This window comes from Solanum verrucosum, unplaced genomic scaffold, assembly GCF_900185275.1.
Source record: "Solanum verrucosum unplaced genomic scaffold, falcon-dt-bn FXZP01000007.1, whole genome shotgun sequence".
NCBI classification, from domain to species: Eukaryota; Viridiplantae; Streptophyta; class Magnoliopsida; order Solanales; family Solanaceae; genus Solanum; species Solanum verrucosum.
This window is the reverse complement of record NW_026020177.1, coordinates 1795593-1815513: the sequence shown is the minus strand read 5'-3', so window position 1 is coordinate 1815513 and position 19921 is coordinate 1795593. Positions and strand designations below refer to the sequence as shown.

Here is a 19921-nt window from a genome sequence, read left to right as displayed (position 1 = left end):
GGATTAAGAGGTCACAAAGGCATCTCATTTAGTGATTTGTGCATGTTTCCCCACGTTCATTTGCCTGTCGATTTTAAAACTCCAACATTTGAAAAATATGATGGTCATGGAGATTCCGTAGCTCATTTAAAGAGATATTGTAATCAACTAAGAGGGGCTGGAAACAAAGAAGAAATGTTCATGGCTTATTTTCGGGAAAGTATTGGGAATTGACTCAGAATGGTTCATAGATCAAGATACTTCTAACTGGCATACATGGGATGATTTGGCTAGATGTTTTGTTCAACAGTTTCAATATAATATTGACATCGTGCCAGACTTTTCCTCACTTGCTAACATGAGGAAAAATACTACTGAAAATTTTCGTGAATATGCTATTAGGTAGAGAGAGCAAGCTGTTAGGGTTAAGCCACTAATGAAAGAGTCCGAAATGATTGATGTTTTCCTCCAAGCGCAAGAACTAGACTACTTTCCATTGTTGGAAAAACATTCACTGAAGTTATTAAGATTGGCGAAATTGTGGAAAATGGTATTAAGTCTGGAAAGATTGTAAGTCAAACTACTTTGAAAGCCACAACACAGGTGATTAGAAATGTATCGGGAAATTTTGGGGGAAAGAAAATAAAGGAGGATGTAGCAAATGTTGTGTTTGACACACAAAAAGGTCCAAGGGGTCCAATTTATCAATATGCACCACCTCAGTTTCATCACTATCTCCCTATGCAAGACACACAATACTCTGTTGTCCCACCTCAATATGCAGTCTATGGTGCACAACCATATGCATATCCACCGAACTATCCTCAATGGCAAGCGCCAACACATCAAAATGTCCATTCTTCTTCTCAAAATCTTTAAGCACCTTATAATCCCCGTCCAAGACAGGGATTTGAAGGAGGTCAAAGACATGTGAACAATTTCACACCAATTGGAGAGTCTTACACAAGTATATTTGAAAAATTGAAACGTTTGAACATGATAGAGCCGATTCCTCAAAATTATGCAGATTCACGTTCAAAAGGTTTCAATCTTGCAGCACGATGTGCATACCATTTTGATGCCCGAGGGCACAGTACTGAAGATTGTCGAACTTTGAAAAGTGAGGTGGAAAAGATGATTGCGGTCCAAAATGATAACCCCCCAAATGTTACTCAGAATTCTCTACCAGCACCTAATGATGTACATTTCATTGAGATGATAGATGATGACAATTCTCTCAATTCTAAAGGAAAGACAATTGAAATTTGTGGAGCTTTCACGAAGGCTAACGTGCAAAAGAGTGGCTAAGTAGTCAAGTTTGGTGATTGAGAGACACTCTTCTTTTATCTAGAAAAGAGTGTATGAATAGTTTATTTTGTCATCATTTCTGCTATGCAATTCATTTTTTTTATTTTTTATTTTTTGTTTAGTAAGTCAAAATCTATAATTTTCCTTATGTGTCCGTTTGTTGAGTCTTGTCCTAGTTTAGATTATTGTAGAGTTATAACCTAAAATTCTTGTTTATTGTCTTGTCATCAGGTCATTTTATCTTAATATAAAAAAAAATTCCACGTCACTTTGACGTGTTCTATTTAGCTTTCCATATATACATCTCTCTTTCAATTCAATTTTTGTGACATGATATGCAAGAGGAATTTGGTTAGTTCTTAAAATTATATCTAATTATGGAATGAATACATCAAAGAAGTCAAAAACAAAATATTTGAGGATATGAATAAAGGACTTAAACACCTTGATACATCCTTTAGTATCGAAAATGATTGAAAATATAAATATGTCATTTGTTGTCAAGAAGGTATTACTCAAACGGAGATTTTAAGCTGACAATTGGGACAAAATGATATACATATCCATCAATGCATATGTTACAAAGAGATATTGTATGATTTTCACTTCACATTTTAAAGGGCATGCTTGTATTTGTCATTTTTAATAATTGATATGATGAAGGCATTTCATTCTACTATCCAAACACCGTGTAATCCTTTGCTACCCCTTTTGAGAATTAATTTTATTCTCTTTCATAACCCTCTTTTGGAATCAAAATACAGTCAAAAAAAAAAATCACAAATTCAAAAAGGAAAAAAGAGAAGTCACAAAAAAAGAGTCAAGAAAAGGAGTTCCAAAAAAGAGAGATTGAAAAAAAAGAATCAATAACAACAAAAGAACAAACTTCTGAACTACGTTCGACTTGATTCTTGCTTTGGCAAGATACGTAGGTAGCCTTATTTTGAGGTTCAGTCCAACCAAGAAAAAGGTCTAGAAAGTTCTCATCCCAAAAACTGGGGCAAAAATAATAATAATAATTATAATTTATTATTATTATTATTAGTATTTTATTATTTTATTATTTTATTATTTTATTTTTAGCAAAAAAAAATAGTCGATTCCAAAAGTTGTAAGTCTGAACCCTGTTACCGCATTATATTTGAGCCTTCATGTCAATCCTTTCTTTGTAACCTTGTCCAAAAGTCACGTTCCAATCCAAATAAAGACCTTCTGATCAATTTTAACAACGACAATTCAAGCAAGCTTTCTGCGTTGATTATCTTATAAGGAAACATGTCATGTCACTCGCATAAGGAGTGAAAAATGATGGTACCTTATCGATCCTTGAAAGCCCTTAGGAGATCATTAGAGTTGAGAAAGTGAAAAATGAGAGAGTCTTATTGGTGAAAACTCTCAAGGCGCCGTAAGACGATAGTGAGTGAGAGATAATAAAAAAGAGAGAAACTTGTTAGTGAAAACCTTTTGAGGCGCCCCAAGTCAAGTGTTAGTCATAAATCTAGTGCAAAAGTTGGATTATAAGTCTGATTTCAAAGTTGAAAGTTTGACAAAAATGAAGTTTAGATTGATTGGACAGACCAGGCCATTTAGTCCAAAAAGCATGTCATGATCATTAGAATGGACACCACTATCAACAAAGTCCATTTATTTTTTATTTTTTTATTTTCTTTTTCTTTTTCTTCTCAAAAGGGTCAAATGTTTTTTTCTTCTTATTTTGTGTCACTCAACTCGATCTTGAGTTAGTCTTCATTAAGCAAGCAGAAAATGATTTCAAAATTGCTACCATCTCTTCAATTGCACAAAACAAAGTTTGGTCAGCACATCAATCGTGACATGATTCAAGAAATAGTGATATGCATAGTAACTTGTCAACAATTGACAATTTTTGAGAATTTATATGAATACAAGATTCAATTATTGTTGGAGGATGAAAACAATACAAATCTGAAGTTTGAAGTTTTAAACAATTAGAGATGTTTTCAAGATTATCAATGTGGGCAAACTAGCAAATGGAAACAGCCTGCCTCAGCTGATAAGGTTCAACACTGCAATAACAAGAGCAATCACCTTCAAAGCCAAGACCACAAATCAACCACCAATTTAAAACTCACAATTTATTTTATTTTTGAAACAGGAGGCTTCTTGCTTAAACAGACATTGTTTCACATGTTCAAAATTGGATAACAGAGTTACAATAACAACCTATCACCATTTTTATTCTTATGTTTGCGCAGACCGTTATTTTTTATTTTCTCCTAGGATAAACACTTCCTAGTCTGAGACTGTTATTTTTTATTTTCTCCTAGGATAAACACTTCCTAGTCTGAGACGTTATTTTTTATTTTCTCCTAGAATAAACACTTCCTAGTCTGAGACCGTTATTTTTTATTTTCTCCTAGGCTAAACACTTCCTAGTCTAAAACATTTTTTTTATTTTCTCCTAGGATAAACACTTCCTAGTCTGAGACGTTATTTTTTATTTTCTCCTAGAATAAACACTTCCTAGTCTGAGACCGTTATTTTTTATTTTCTCCTAGGCTAAACACTTCCTAGTCTAAAACGTTATTTTTTATTTTCTCCTAGGATAAACACTTCCTAGTCTGAGACTGTTATTTTTTATTTTCTCATAGGGTAAACACTTCCTAGTCTGAGATATTTATTTTATTTTCTCCTAGGATAAACACTTCCTAGTCTGAGACTGTTATTTTTATTTTCTCATAGGATAAACACTTCCTAGTCTGAGATATTTATTTTATTTTCTCTTAGGATAAATTATACTTCCTAGTCTGAGACTGTTATTTTTTATTTTCTCCTAGGATAAACACTTTCTAGTCTGAGACTGTTATTTTTTATTTATTTTCTCTTAGGATAAACATTTCCTAGTCTGAGACGTTATTTCTTATTTTCTCCTAGGATAAACATTTTCTAGTCTAAGACCGTTAAATTTTTTTCTCCTAGGATAAACACTTCCAAGTCTGAGACGTTATTTTTATTTTCTCCTGGGATAAACACTTCCTAGTCTGAGATCGTTATTTTTTTTATTTTCTCCTAGGATAAACATTTCCTAGTCTGAGACATTATTTTTATTTTCTCCTGGGATAAGCACTTCCTAGTCTAAGACTGTTATTTTCCATTTTCTCCTAGGATAAACATTTCCTAGTCTGAGACTGTTATCTTTTATTTTCTCCTAGGATAAATACTTCTTAGTCTAAGATGTTATTTTTTTTATCTTTTCCTAGGATAAACGCTTCCTAGTCTGAGTTTATTTATTTTTTAAAAATCACATTTGCTAATAACTCACAAAAATTTTCCAGTGAAAACTGGGGCAAATTTTTTGTTTATTTCTTTTGTTTGTGACGGTTTTCAAGTTTCTTCAAGCGAAGCATGGATTTGAAATTCAAGAACAAAGTTTCAACTCTTTTCAGAATGATCAATCCCATGATAGCCAGAATCAGCTTCTTCAATGCATGTAGCAACCTAACTTCCTGACATCTATTTCTATTCAGTTTCTAATCAAGAAAACATGTAGTCATTCAAGAGCATTTTCAAATTGTCATTTTGAAGAGTGCCAAAAACTCACTCTTAGTGGCAAGTTAAGCATTGAATCCATTCAAGATCAAGATAATCACTAAAATCAAGGTGATATCTCAAATTCAAGACATCAGTGAAGACTCAAGAGAAGCTGCATAGATAGCAGCTTGTACTTTATTTTCCTTTTGACTATTAGCTTTGATTTATTTTTTTATTTTTTTATTGTAAGGATAGAAAGCGCGAACTGGAGTCTCGATGGAACCTCACTCAACTTCCAACTCATCACCTCATCTCCTTGAACTACACATGACCTGATTCCCTTATAACCCGAGATATGTAAGTTGTCCAAAACTAGGACTCGGTCGCATATTTTTCTTTCAAATAAGAGTTTGGTCAAAACATGTCACGTGCCTACTTCTTTGTCTGCAAACTCTTCGTTGTTTCAATCAAAGAGGGGCTAACTCTAAACACGTAATTTTTTATCGAACTTGATGTTTTACACAAATTTTAGTGGTTAAATATTTCTTTTACATTTAAATTAAATATTTTAATATTATCATATTTTAGTAAGTTTAGTGTAAAAATATTTGAAAACCACAAAAATAGGGTCATGTTTAAAGTTAAGTTTTGTTTTAAATTTATTCAAAAGAGAAGAAAATGTTCAAAAAATATATGTTTTCTTTTAATGTATACTTAATAAATAAACTAGTGTTTCTTAATTATATTTTTTTAATTAGCTAGTTAACTTTTCTTAAATTTATATAAATTTAAAATAATTGCTTAGTAATTATATTTATATATACCTACACACTACCCAACTACTCCACTTCCTCACACCACATCTACCCACTTCCCTCACACTACACACCCACACACACCTCTACACTACCTACATATACAAAACATCATCACAAAACAGAAGGAGGAGAAAATCAAAAATATTTGTATTTCCTACTCACCTCCACAAACACAAAAGCTACATACTATTATTCATATATACTTTCCAACGACAAACGCACAACAACACAGAATACAAAAAAACATTTTTTTCTCTCTAAGCATACGCACACCATAAAAAAAATAGCAATACAGCATTAAACTCACCAAAAACAAACGCACAACAAAGGACAAAAGTGGAGTTTGAGGTTGAGTTACGTGACTTTCAGTTTGTGGTTTCTAATTGTGGTGTTTTTTTTCTTTGTGAATTAATTTTCACAAAAGGTAACACTTGATCTCCATTACATTATTTGATTTCATAATTATGCAAGATGTGATTCCAATGTTATGAAGTTGTTTAAATTTATGTATGTTTATTATTTGCATTATGATATGAAATAGACTGAAATTTTATATCATTAAATTTAGAGTAAAATTTATATAACATGTAATTATTCTTGCATGCTTTAAAGTCTCATTTTTATCTTGTTCTTGATTAAAGTACGAGGCTTAATATTCTACGCTATGTAGTTAATAATATTTAGATGAAATTTAGTTATAATAAGTTAAGTTACTTTCCCACTTTGTATATTTAATAAAATTGTGTTTAATGGTTTTTTTTAAGAAGAATTAAAATAAATTGAATCTACAACTTTCTTTGCATTTCTTTTAATGCAAAACCTTAAAAAGTTTTCAATTAATTGGGTTATGTTGATATTTTTTTATATGAAAAAAAATTTTAAAAAATAATTTAAATAAAACGAACAGATCACTAAAAAGAAAGTAAAAATAAAATAAAATAAACATTTATAAAAAGCAAAAACGGAAGAAACAAAAGATGAAAGTAATAAAAAGTAATAATAATAAAAAATAAAGAAAAGGTAAGAAAAAGGGAAAACAAAAAACTTAACCAACATTTTCTTTTTAATAAAAAGTGAGAAGAAGAGAAACATTCTGTTAAACAAAAAAAATAGAAAAAGGGTAAAAAGAAAGAGAAACGGAATGTTTTAAACAAAAATTCTAACAAAAAAAAAACTACAAAATAACGTGCAAAAAAAAAAATGAAAACAAAAGAAATTTATTTTCAAGAAATTGGTCTTAACCTCTTTAACATTTTCTTTCTAAAACTAATCCTAAATCCCATAAAATTCTACCTCCTATTATAATTTAACTATCTATTTTTTAAATCCCACTAAAAAGACAATATTAAAATTCTCCAAACTCTAAAAATCTAAACAAGACAATTTAATATAAATGAAAGAAAGCGGGACATAAGTAAATTTTCTAGGCTCATAAACATAATATATTCAAAATTAGTTCTAGTCATGTAAAAGTCAATAAAGTGACCGTGTTAGAACCATGGGACTCGAGGGGTGCCATACACATTCCCCTCAGTCAATAGAATTTCTTATCCAGATTTCTAATTCGCAGACCAATACAATAACGAGTCAAATTTCTTTTTGATTAGGAATTACATAAGGTGACTTGGAACACCAAAGCTCAATTCCAAGTGGCGACTCTGAATAATCAAAATAATCCCTCTTCAAAACGTCACTTTAATTGGAAAAACTATGTTTTTCAAAACATTTCGTGTTTGAGGAAAAATAGGGGTGTCACAAATGGCGACTTCGCTAGGAATAACCAGAATTTGAACTTGTAAATATTGATTTATGTATGACTTATATTTATTTATTTATTTATGTTTTTGGATATTATATTTGTTGGCCTAATATGTTAATTTCTACTATTCAGTGTTTTGATAATATTGGAACTGTATATAAATTATTTTCTCTCGCGCACCCCTCTTAGTCTTCAATAATATCATAATGGGAATTGCGACTTCGCACCCCACTTCTGTCAATATAGCCAGTGGATCTTCGGTCCATGGTGAAGGGATTTTAGTCTCACTTGTTTAGGATGGGGAGCACCCATGCCCAAAGTCGAAAAGCGCTGCTACCGGTACATTGCTACTCCCTAACTCGAGTTGTCCACTCGTTTTACAGTCAGTCTAGACACCAAATTCATAAGGATTTTAAAACCTAGTTGAACAAGCCTTATATAATGACTATCCTTAGTAGGATACACTTTGTTTGCATCATGAACATTTAATGCGGCTCAACACAGGGTTTGAGTCTATGTGCTATTTGTTACATATATACTATTTGAATGTTGACCGACTTTAGGATAAATTAGCAAACTGAAAAAATCTTCCTCAATTTTTTAATATATATATCAATTGTTTGTAAAATCTGAAATAGTTTGAATTTTTAATTTTTACCATAAAATGACCTAAAGAAAAATAGTTTCAAAAGTAGAGTATATTTTTAAAAAAAATAATGAATTACGCACACCTGATTCTCACATCATTGAGATACGTAGGCAACCATCTTTCGGTTTGGTGATCTTTATTCAAAATTTAAAAAAAATGAAAAAACAAAAAGGTTTAATCTTTATTAAAAATATGTTTTTCTTAATTTTCTTTTAATAATTCAAAATAAAAATAAAGGATTTTATCTCAAAGCTCTAAAAAAAACTTAGTTATTGAGTTTTAGAAGAAATAAAAATATGCAATGATCTTATTCATGTTCTGAAGAATGTTACAGATTTGATCAATGCATTATCAAATTATTTTAAAAAAAATAAAATAAAATTAATAGTTAAGAAATGTCTAACCCTAACAAACTTTATCGTCCATGCACAGAGTTAAATTAAGGTGGTTGGTTTGTGGTTAAGCTGGCATCCCAACCCAACAATACATGGTCAAAAGGCAAAAATAAAATGACTCACAAAGACGGAAATGAGTCAGACAATAACGAGGTCCAAAACCAGAGGATTTCACAAGAAATAGTGTCAACAGAAGAGGTAAGGATATTAAGACAGCAAATGGCAGAGATGTACAAAGCTTGGATGAGTGGACAAGCTCCACTGTCTTCAATCCGTGACTATCTAAATACAAATATGCCACCCCCTATCCAAGTGTCGATACGTGATCCAGTTTATCCACCTGGATTCGGTCCCTATGCTAGCGCATCCAACGTAGCTGGAACTTCTACTGTGCTCCCTTTGAGTACACCTATGACGAGTAATCCACTCTTCGTGTCAACTGCGCCAACTAATAGCGTCCCACATCCAACAATGAGTGTGTGAACCGCTTTTGAACACCCCTTGAGCTTTCCCTTTTCTTTGGAAGAAACTTGATGGAAACAATTATCTTTCTTTATCCATCACCCGTAATCCTCATGAAGTTGTGATTAGTTGAATAGCCAACTTAGGCCAAAAGCCTAAGTTGGGGAGTGTGGTGAAAAGATAGGAGCAAGTCAAGAAGTGCAAGGAAAGTCTCCTCTTACCCATGATTTTGAGAAAAATGGAACCCCTCTATATATATAAAAAAAAGAAGACAAAAGACAGAAAAGAAAAAGAAAAAGAATGAAAAAGAAAGTTGTGGAATAACGTACAAAAAATATGGGGTTTCCAAACAATTCATGGGAAACGAATAATAGGATGACCTATGATGCACTAATGAAAATGATGAAGAAAGAAGGAAAAGAAGTGTTGACAGCACCACATTTCATGAGGATGAAAGTCATTGAGCCTAAATGATCATACATTTGCACTCAGCCCCATTACAAGCCTTAAAAAGACCTTTTTGATATTGAGTGAGCTGAAACAAATGTCGATTGAAAAATACGGGCAAACCTATGGGTGAAAGCATGCATTGTTTTCATCTTTGTGAGTGTGAGCGTTGCATGTGATTCCTGAACTTTAAATGATTAAATCATTATGTGCGAATATGGAATCATTCTTTGTGTGAGGGCATTTGAACACTATAGTTGAGCTTGAACTTGCATTTGAAGCAAGTATTGTGAGCATGATATTCGTTGATGTTGGTGAGTCACAACTTGAATCTTGTAGTGCACATTTGATCTTTGCATAAGTAAATTGAGTCTTGTTGTGTGCATTCATGATTGAGTCTTGTGTAGCACTGTTCGAGACACCCTTTTTGAACGGCTGAACTTGAGTTTGCTTGAGGACAAGAAAAAGTTTAAGTTGGGGTGTTGATGAGTCCATAAATTGGACTCATTTAGGGCTATATTTTAATAGAAATTGTGTCCTCAAATGCTTATTTCACCTCAATTTCTGATGAAAACACTTAAGTTTCAGGTATTTGATGTTTGAAGGAAAGTATGGACATTATGTCGCAAAAAGGAACAAAGGTTAAGAAGAACGAACAAATGAAGGCCTGAGGATCGTCGAGTCCACTTGGCGAGTCACTGAAGGGTCTTACTTCACCTTTAGTTCCAGTGTGCTGAGCCCTGAAGGAAAGGATCAAGTTGGTGGAGATAGGAAGCAGTTGGCGCATCACCAAGAAGTTCTCTGAAGCAGTATCATGTCTCCCAATGACCCAGAGCATGACGATGCTGAAGGCTGGTGCAAGACGGCGATGAACTACACCAAAGGGCGAATTGCCGAGTTGATCGGCGATTTCGACTAACGACACCGAATGATCCGCTGCGACACAAATCTGTGAAAACTATAAATACTAGTTAGCGTTGTAGTTTTAGGGGTCGAACAATTACTATAATTTCATATAAAATAGTACTTTTTGGTATTTTTGCTCTGAGTTTGAGAGGGTTTTGAAGACTTGAAGAAAAAAAGGGTTTCATCTCCAAGGATTTGGACTTAGGTCACTTGGATTCTTCATTCTTGGCATGTAATAAGACTTAAATCTTCATACCCATTTGAATGCGAGCTCATTTAGGTATAAATTTCTATCTCTTGATGTGTGGCTAAAACCCCCAAATTCTTGGGGTGTGATTTAGCGAATATGGGTTAAGATAATTGTTGGGTCTTGCTTGCTGATAGTTTAATCATAGTTTAATTGTGATTTTGTTTAGTGGTTGTGGATGAATTTAATGAATTTGTAGTTGCAACTACAAGTTTATTGATGTGTTTTCGTCTTGCTCGAGAGAGAGAGGCCATAAAACTAAGACCACTAGATTTATGGCCAATGTGAGTGGGTCGACATGAGGTTCAGCTCGAGAGAGTGAACCCTAGTCCCATGTCCACACATTCAGCTCGAGAGAGTGAGTGGGTTAAGGCGAAGGTTGTTCTTCATGCAACAAGTGGGTGTCCGAGAGGAACACATTTGAAATGGGTAAGTTACTTGAGAGAAAGCTTATCCCCCCTTAAAGTCTAGCCTAGTCAAAATTAATCTATGAATCTTCTATCGAAATCATGTACCCAATAATCTAGCTTAACCCGTATTCCCGTCACATCCCAAGGATCCCCTCTCATTACTTAGAACCCTTGTTTATTTTGTTGTTTTTACTTACTAGTGACAAAACCTCCATTGTTAATTAACACTCTTGTGTCCCCCCTTTTAATTTACAATGTTTTTAATCGTTAATGTCTTTAGCTACAACTAGTTAGAACTAAGTTTCATTTTTCTATTAATTCTCAAAACCACTCTCTTGGGAACAATCCCAACCCTTGGTTGGGTTACTAAACTATTATACGATCGTAGACAATTGCAACGGAAGTTGTGTCTTGATTACGCAAACATCAGCTAGGCACTTACCCACCCACATGTTCCTTCCCACATTTAGCACATGTAGATCTTTCAAAAGAAGAACCGTCTCCATTTCCTCCTTGAGGTTTAGGGTTACACACCCTATCCTTATTGACCCTTGGGGAAGCATTTGTGAAACCTTGGTTGGAGAACCTTTGTTTATCGGACCTAGCATTGGAGAAGTTGCCATCACCGGTCCTAGCTCTCTTCAGCTCTATTTTCTTTTTCTTAAGATTTAATTCCTTAATTTGTTGGGCATGCATGATGTTTGCGTAATCAAGACACAACTTCCAATGCAAGTGTCTATGATCGTACAATAGTTTAGTAACCCAACCAAGGGTTGGGGTCGAGTCCCAAGGGAGTGGGCTTGAGAATTAATAGAAAAATAAAATGAAGTTCTAATTAGTCATAGCTAAAAACATTATCGAATGTAAACATGTTAAATCTAAGGGGTGACGCAAGCGTCAATTATCAATGAGGGTTTGTGACAAATAAGCAAAAACAACAAAAATGCAAAGAGTACTAATCAAGGAGATGGGATTCTTGGGATGTAATAGGAATACAGGATAAACTAAATGATTGGGTACATGTTTTTGATAATAAATCCATTGAATATTTCTGACTAGGCTAGACTATAGTGGGGGTAAATTCTCTCTCGAGCAACTTACCCTTCAAATGGGTTCTTCTCATACACCCACTTACCGCATGAAGAACAGCCTCCGCCTTAGCCCACTCACTCTCTCGAGCTAAGTGTGTGGGACAAGGATTAGGGTTCACTCTCTCGAGCTAAACCTCATGTCGACCCACTCCCACCGGCCATCAATTTAGTAGTCTTAGTTTTACGACCTCTCTCTCAAGCAAGCCGAAAACACAAAGGTGAAATCGTATTTGCAACTACGATTTCATTAAGTTCCACCACAACTACTAAATGAATCACATTTACAGAACAAATAAACCTTAACAAGCAAGACCCAACAAATAATCTAACTCATATTCACAAAATCACACCCCAAGAATTGGAGTTTTAGCAAGACATATAAAAGAGATAGAAATTTATACCAAAATTAGTTTGCATTCAAATGGGTATGAAGATTTAAGTCTCAAAACAAGCAAAGAATGAAGAATCCACAAAACTCAAGTCCAAATTCTTGGAGTTGAAACCCTTTTAATCTTCAAGTTCTTCAAAACCCTCTCCAAACTTAGAACTCAAAATTCTATGTTAAAAATTCTATATTAAAAATCTGATACTAAACGAGTATTTATAGTTTTTAAAGATTTGTGTTGCGGCGGATCACTCGGCGACATTAGTCGAAATCGCCGATCAACTCGGCGATTCACCCTTTGGTGTAGTTCATCGTCGTCTTGCGTTAGCCTTCAGCACATCGTGTTTTGGATCATTAGGTGACCTAGTACTACTTCGCAGAATTGCTCGGTGACACGCCGACTGCTCCTTTTCACCGTCGATTTGATCCTTTCCTTTAGGGCTCAACACACTGGAACAAAAGGCGAGGTGAGATCATTTGGTGACACACCGAATGGCTTCGGCGATCCGCAAATCGTCATTTATCCGTTCTTTCAGCTTCCTTTGTTCCTTTTTGCTCAATTGTGTCCATGCCTTTGTCTCCAAGTTTAAATACCTGAAATTTAAGGTATTTTATCAGTTTTTTTAGACAAAAAATGCATTTGAGGACACTAAACCTATTAAAACATAGCCCCAAATGAGTCCAATTTGTGGACTCATCAATGCACCATGAGACGTGAGATATCCATATTATCATGAAGCATTTCCGAACGACATTCTTTTACTACCAAGCTAGACACACCCGTCAAAAACCTACTCATCTCATCCCTCGAATCTATCACCAAAGATGGAGCATACTTGGATAGTTGGGTAAATTACAAGGCGTACTCCTTAACATTCATACTACCTTGCCTAAGGTTAATGAATTCTTCCACTTTAGCTTTCCTCAACTCTCGGGGAAAGAACCTATCAAGGAACGCCGATTTAAACACCTCCCACTCTATGGGACCCGTCCCACCTGCCTATTTCTCTTCCATAGATCATACCATACTTGAGCAACACTCTTCAATTGGTAAGCGGCTAACTCCGCTTTCTCTACTGAAGTCACCCCCATGATATTAAGTATTTTATAAACCTCTTCCACAAATTCTTGAGGATCCTCTTCCACTTTGGAGACATGAAATTTGGGAGGGTTCATTCTATCGAAATCCCTAATCCTTGAAGCAATCGAATTCACATTAGGATTCACTGGAGCTACAACTTCTCTATTGTCTTAGGCCGTCATGGCTTGGGCTTGAGTTGTCACAGCTTGAGCTTGAGTCGTCATGGCTTGGGCCAACATTTGGATAGTAGACCTAAACTCCTTCTGGGTTACATTCTTAACCACGGGATCAATCGGAGCTTGATTATCTTGAGGAGCTTGATTACCTTGAAGAGCTTCCGCATTCACATTGTCACTCTCTGTTCTTCTTGCGTTAGCCCTTCGTGTATTCATTTCCTGAAGACACAAGAAAATGATTAGGAGAGGGACTTTATAGAGTTAAACTCTAAGGCACGACTTAAGAGTAATGAAAGAAGTGTAGATTCCTAAACATCTTATAGCCTCTCATTCATAAATGTGGCGCGCTTCACACTCATGAACAAGACTCTACCAGACGTGGATTATGAGACATCATCCTAGAATCATTTTAAACCTTGTGCTCTGATTACCAAGTTTGTCACAACCCATAGGTACACCCTAGATGTAACATGGCATACTTGACCCCGAAGGGGTCTCATACAAGCCCTTAGCATATCATAACATAATTTAATAGAAAATGGTGTGGAAATTTTAAAACTTTTCTTTACAATCGAAGTCTTTTATAAAAGCAAGAGGAAGTCTAGACCTGTCTCAATATAGCCATCTATTACAATAGTTCAAATGAAAAGGGATACATCCCATACAAACATAGTCCGGAAGTGAAAACTACTAGAAATGAAACTCAAGTAAAACTCTCGTCTTTGAATCATGAGGAGTCACCACAAGCAAGGAGAATAGTTGAATCCAAGCTTGAACCAAATGATAACCACCTTAAGAACCGGACCCTACACTTGGGAAAAATGTAGGAAAATATGAATTTGTACAAAAATGCACTAAGTATGATAGCCATGCATAAAAACCTTGAAAACATGCTAAAAGGGACATTTTAGTTGAATGCATGCACTATGCTAAGTTAAACCATTATTTTGAAGATAGTATAAAAACACAAGTCACGAGCATAAGAGACACCATAATAAGACATAGGCTATAACATGGTAGGCAATAGTGATAACTAGTGAGCATAAGAGACATCATCATAGACATAGGCATAATCAATGCAATTTAGTTCAATATAACATAAGAGAAACATTTCATGAGCCACCTCAAGGAAAGCTTGTGCAATGCATGGATAAGATCTCATGATCTCACCCATGCTAAGCAAGTCACTTTAGGTCCTCATTCATGTTCACCATCTTTTGGTCTGATTCTTAGCTTATTTCTCATAGACAAGGGAACATCCACCTTTAGACACTCATATCAAGGAAAGCAACTCATGGAAACAATCCAAGCTAAACATACATCATTACAAGTAGTCTTCACATCAAATCCACTTGCCATGTAGTCATAAGCATATTCATTTCATACATCATCATAACATAAGAGGAACACACCATAACTACCCTCAAAGCCTACTTGAGCAATGCATGAATGAGATCTCATACTCTCACCCACACTAAGTAAAGCTTCTTAAGTAGCCATAGTTCATACTATACTTGACCTTATGGGAATTAGCCTTAACCGACATAGACCATGTGATATTAACATGGAATCCGATGTTACCCACACCGAAAAGGGTTTCTCTATTTGCCTAAGGTATAACCATTAACTTAGCATTAGGTCGAACCAATAGTTAAATCACCTATGGGGGCACGTAGTTATGGGACAAGGAGATTATTGCTAGATACCCGGCCTCAACTCTCATGAGGGTATCCATCTAAAGATATTGCTCCTAGAAAATCAAGCTCAACTCACGTGAGGGCTTCCATATCATATCAATATCCACTCGGTGCTAAACATAATTCCCACGAAATACTTTACTAAGTCATAAATTGCTTCATGTCTTATGGAAGGATGTACTAGACAATCAATCCAAAAGAGTTTGTTAGGATAGATCTTAGATCATGCGTGAGAATAACCTTTCATCGTCCATGTCTTAATTAAATATTAGATTCAATTAGGTGAGAAAACCTTTAGACCTAGAATCATCATTACGTGAGAAAACCTTTCACATCATGTTCATTATGTGTTCATGAGAGTAGCCTTTCCATCATCACAACATCATTATCATAATCATACATAGGTGTGTAAATGAGAATATCCTTTCAACCATAGACAACAAGAACATAATCACTTTACACTCAAAATATTCTTAAAACACATACATAAATCTCATAATCATTCATAATTCTCATACTTTCACCCTTCAAGGATCCAAAATCATATTCAATCAACACATCTAGAATTACTACAGTATACATGGATAATAACATGATTCAAATAATCAATTCGCCACATTCACAATTCTATCATATTCTACTTGTATCAATCAATACCCACACTTTGAGATCCAATTTGGAAAAATAGGGGAATTCATGGATTCTTGGATAATTCAACTTAAAACCATATAAAATCATCATTATATCCATAATAAAGCATAATCCAATCATTAAAAATGAATTTGAAAGGAATTTATGTGATTGAAGTCAAACCCTAACTTTTGGGATTTTTAGGTTTGAAATTGGGGGTTTTGAAGGGGCTCCATGGATGAAGAGCTACCATACCTTGGTGAATAATCCCCATGAAATTGAGTAGAAAATATTGATCCTTCAACCCTAGCTTCACCTTTCTTCTTCTTTTTCCTTGGAGTTCTAGAGAGATTGTTTTGGGGGGGAAATTGGTTTTGATTTGTGATTTTAGAATTGTGATTTGGATGACTTAGTTTAGGGACTTAAAAACCTTATATAGTTAGTTTAATTTGGAGTAAAATGAAACCACTTAATATTTAATTAAAAAGGAAAACTCCAAAAGACCCCTAAAGTCAACTGCCAAAAGGCAGTTTTAGTGACCACCCACGACCCCACTGCCATGGTCCGTAAGTGGACTCATGTGGCGTGCTGGTGGTCCGTGGGTTGGGTTCTGCAGCCTATTTTCTAGGGCCTTCACCCACGACCCCCTCCCACTGGGCATGGGTCCACCTACTGGTTGTGGTTCCCCTCTCGTGGGTGGACTGTTTTGGGCCATCTTTTTGGGTCCTCCTCAAGGACCCATGGTTGGTCCTTGGGGGGTCGTACATTGACGTTTAAACCCAAAAACATATATATTGAGTACCGGGAGTTATTTACAACTCTAACCCTTACATTAGGATCTATTTTAGCTACTAGTTTCCAGAATGTTACACCACTGGTCGTGGTGGCAGTCAGGTGAGGCAATGCTTGGGGAAGCTTGGACAACCTTGGTCCCTTCCCCTTGGCCCTTGCCCTCATCCTTGGCTTAAACCGCACACTAAACCCTAGTTTAACCTACTAGTTTCCGGGGTGTTACAGTATGTCTATTCACAGTTTATTATCAGATATTAATAGGAACATTTATTTGTTTACTATTACTAAGTATCCTTGGCTAAATAATGTTCCTAAGAGCTGGCCTTTCATAGTTCAATATTTCGAGGAGTACACACTAATTCTTGTCACAAATATTGTTACTTGGATTGCCCCAAACAAGGGAATGTTCAAATGTAATTCGGATGGGCCATGTAAAGGGAACTCGGGGCCTATGTCCAGTGCTTTTTGTGTGAGGAATGATAGTGGAGAGTTTGTGTATGCTGAGACAAGAACAACAGGGGAAGGTTCGGTAATTGAAGCTAAAGTAATAGCAACGAGAATGGGGTTTGAATTCTGTTTAGCTCATAGTTTTCTGCCCATTACTTTGGAAACAAATTCGTTAGCTCTTAAAAATACAATTGATAGGGTGTGGGAATTTCCTTCTACCATAACGATGGAGGAGAAGAAAATCAGTTCACTAAGAGAGAAGGTCCCCAATCTAGTGGAGGTGACTCACGTATTAAAATAAGGGAACAAAGTCACAGATTTTTTGCTAACATAGGTATTTCTTTTGCCGGTACAAATCATGTTAAATATACTAACATTGAACAGGTACCAAATGAAGGAAGAATAATCTTGCAAATAGAAAAATTCCAAATTCCAAATTTGCGCATAAGGAAATATTAGAACAAGTTTTGTAGAACTAGAACAACCAACAAACAATCGATGAAGACATTTCACAAGGCGAACATGATTGAAGTTAATAAAGAAAAGTTAATCGATGGAGGAATAGCAACATACAACAATTTCCGCAACATCTTAATTCATAGATATGATATGTTCATCCTTGAACAGTGGTATTAGATCTTTTCTGAACTCAATCTGTTAAGCGATGAATTGAATCAAATCGTATGAAGTTTCCAATTGAATAAGAGGATAAAGGGTGTAGTGGTACTCACTGATACACGGTCATTTTGTCTTTACAAAGCTACATTGAAGAAGCCTTCACCGAGCTAGAGCTATGGCGCTTGTGAGAGTTTTAAGCATCCCCGATGACTTCTACTCAAGCTAGCTTTCTCTTGGACCAAAATGTGACTAGTATTTCGAGTTCTCTACTGGCCATTAACCTCTGTTCACCCCCACATTACAACTCCTTTTTCTCTGTGAAGAAGATGAAGTTGCAATGAGAAGGGTGGTGCACTTTCCTTTTCCAGTCCCCTAATCTTAGTTGATTAGGATTTTTTTTTCTTTCTTTTTTTCAAGTTTGGGCTGTTGTTGGGCCTGGACCTTTTAGTTTCTTGTGTAGTTATTTTGGTTTTATCAATAATATGGCCTTCAAGGCCTGGTTTATTTTTTTATTTTTTAAAAAAAAAACATATCCCTACATGGATTTTTAAAAAATTAAATTAAAATATTCAATACCATCAGATGAAAAGGGTATATGTAAGTCATTTTTATAACGATAAGAATATATATGAATCATTTTTGTAACAATAGGGGTATGTGTGAACAACTTATGTAATGGTAGAAATATATGTGAACTATTTTGTAATGGTAGGGGTATATGAGAACCACTTTTGTAATGAGAGATATATCATGCCTAAATAATAAAGTGCAGGGGTATATCAAGTTCTTTTTCCATTATGTATTTTAAGAAAAAAATACTACAAAATGAAAACATGATAGCAAAAAATATAATATCATTACACCAATAATAAAAACACATGATTTATAACAAAAATATTTTTGAAGCAACACATTTAATTGCAAAGGTGTGAAAGCTTTTATTGCATGGGACTTACAATTTACACCCGAGACTTTCGCCTCAAATTTTAGAGCATACAACTTATAAATCTATGCTTTTCATTTGTACCTCAAAGCCATTTTGGTACACCTCACCCAATAACACCCTTGGAGACAATGTTCTACACTAGAGCCATTATGATGTCATCATTTTAAGAAATTGTAATAACAACATGCTTCCCGTTCCAAAATAATTTCCTCGATTGGTTGAAATTTGGCAAACTCCACCAAGCTATTCTTCCTTGTCTAAGTTAAGAAGGAAGTTAGAGTAAACATTGGTATACAAATTACTTTTTCAGAGACACGATTAAGCAAATTTCTTTAACTCAAACTCACTTAATAACCCTAATTTCTATATAGATAGAATAGAACATTGACATTATTTGCAACAATTTGGTGATGCCAAAATAAGACGGGGTGGGGTCTATTATCAACTTTCTAAAGCTCAGTGGCTGACATAATCAGATTGTCAACCCTGCTTGGTAAGCCAAAGTTAATTCGCCCCAAGATGACTGACTAGTTCGACCAATATCTGATGGGGATATGATATACATGCCATTAATCAGCTTAACTTTCATTTATGCATATGCAGCTCGTAGCTCAATGGATGTTACAACATGCAAGAATACATAACTTTCAAATATATCACATTGCCCAGAAACCTTTCAACTCTTCCCAAAGAGCTTCTTTCTGTCTGGCTCAAGTAACTATGCATATGATAATTTCTCTCCCCATTTGCTTTATAGTTGAGCTTGGTAACAGAAGAAGGATTTTAACAATTAATGGGGAAAAATTCACTCGGACAGCTCTGAATGCTCTCTTTTAGCTGTTTGCATCATTACATGCAAAAATTTGCCAGGTTCACAACTGTAAGGATTAGCAAGTGCAGCATGTGCTAAGAATGGTAGCTTTCTAAGTGATCTTCCACTCATACCCTGAAAGATACACATATTTGTTCATCACAATTATGTGCTGCTGCATTTACTTGACTGGAAATAAAGGGCAAATCTTTACCTCACAGGCCTCTGCAGCTTCAAGCAATTGTTTACCAAGATGTGGAAACATTTGAGACTCAGTTGAAACTACTTCGCTCATCTTCTCCTTCAAACTAGCAAAATTTGGAAGAACAAGGCAACCTCCATCCTGCATATACTCCA

The 19921-nt window shown here is 35.0% G+C and overlaps 2 protein-coding genes across 3 annotated transcripts in view; both read right to left on the bottom strand.

The window, feature by feature from the left end:
- Positions 1–19921, bottom strand: part of LOC125829084 (uncharacterized) — a 1125066-nt gene that overhangs the window by 275189 nt on the left and 829956 nt on the right. The gene's annotated exons all lie outside the window — the stretch shown is intronic.
- LOC125829081 (pachytene checkpoint protein 2 homolog) overlaps positions 19067–19921 on the bottom strand; it is a 29590-nt gene continuing 28735 nt past the window's right edge. Inside the window, exons 13-14 of the mRNA XM_049508356.1 lie at positions 19779–19907; positions 19067–19699 (exon numbers count right to left, since the gene is read on the bottom strand). Of these exons, the coding sequence (XP_049364313.1) occupies positions 19559–19699; positions 19779–19907 (270 nt within the window). The 3' untranslated portion in view covers positions 19067–19558. The remainder of the gene's footprint in view (positions 19700–19778; positions 19908–19921) is intronic.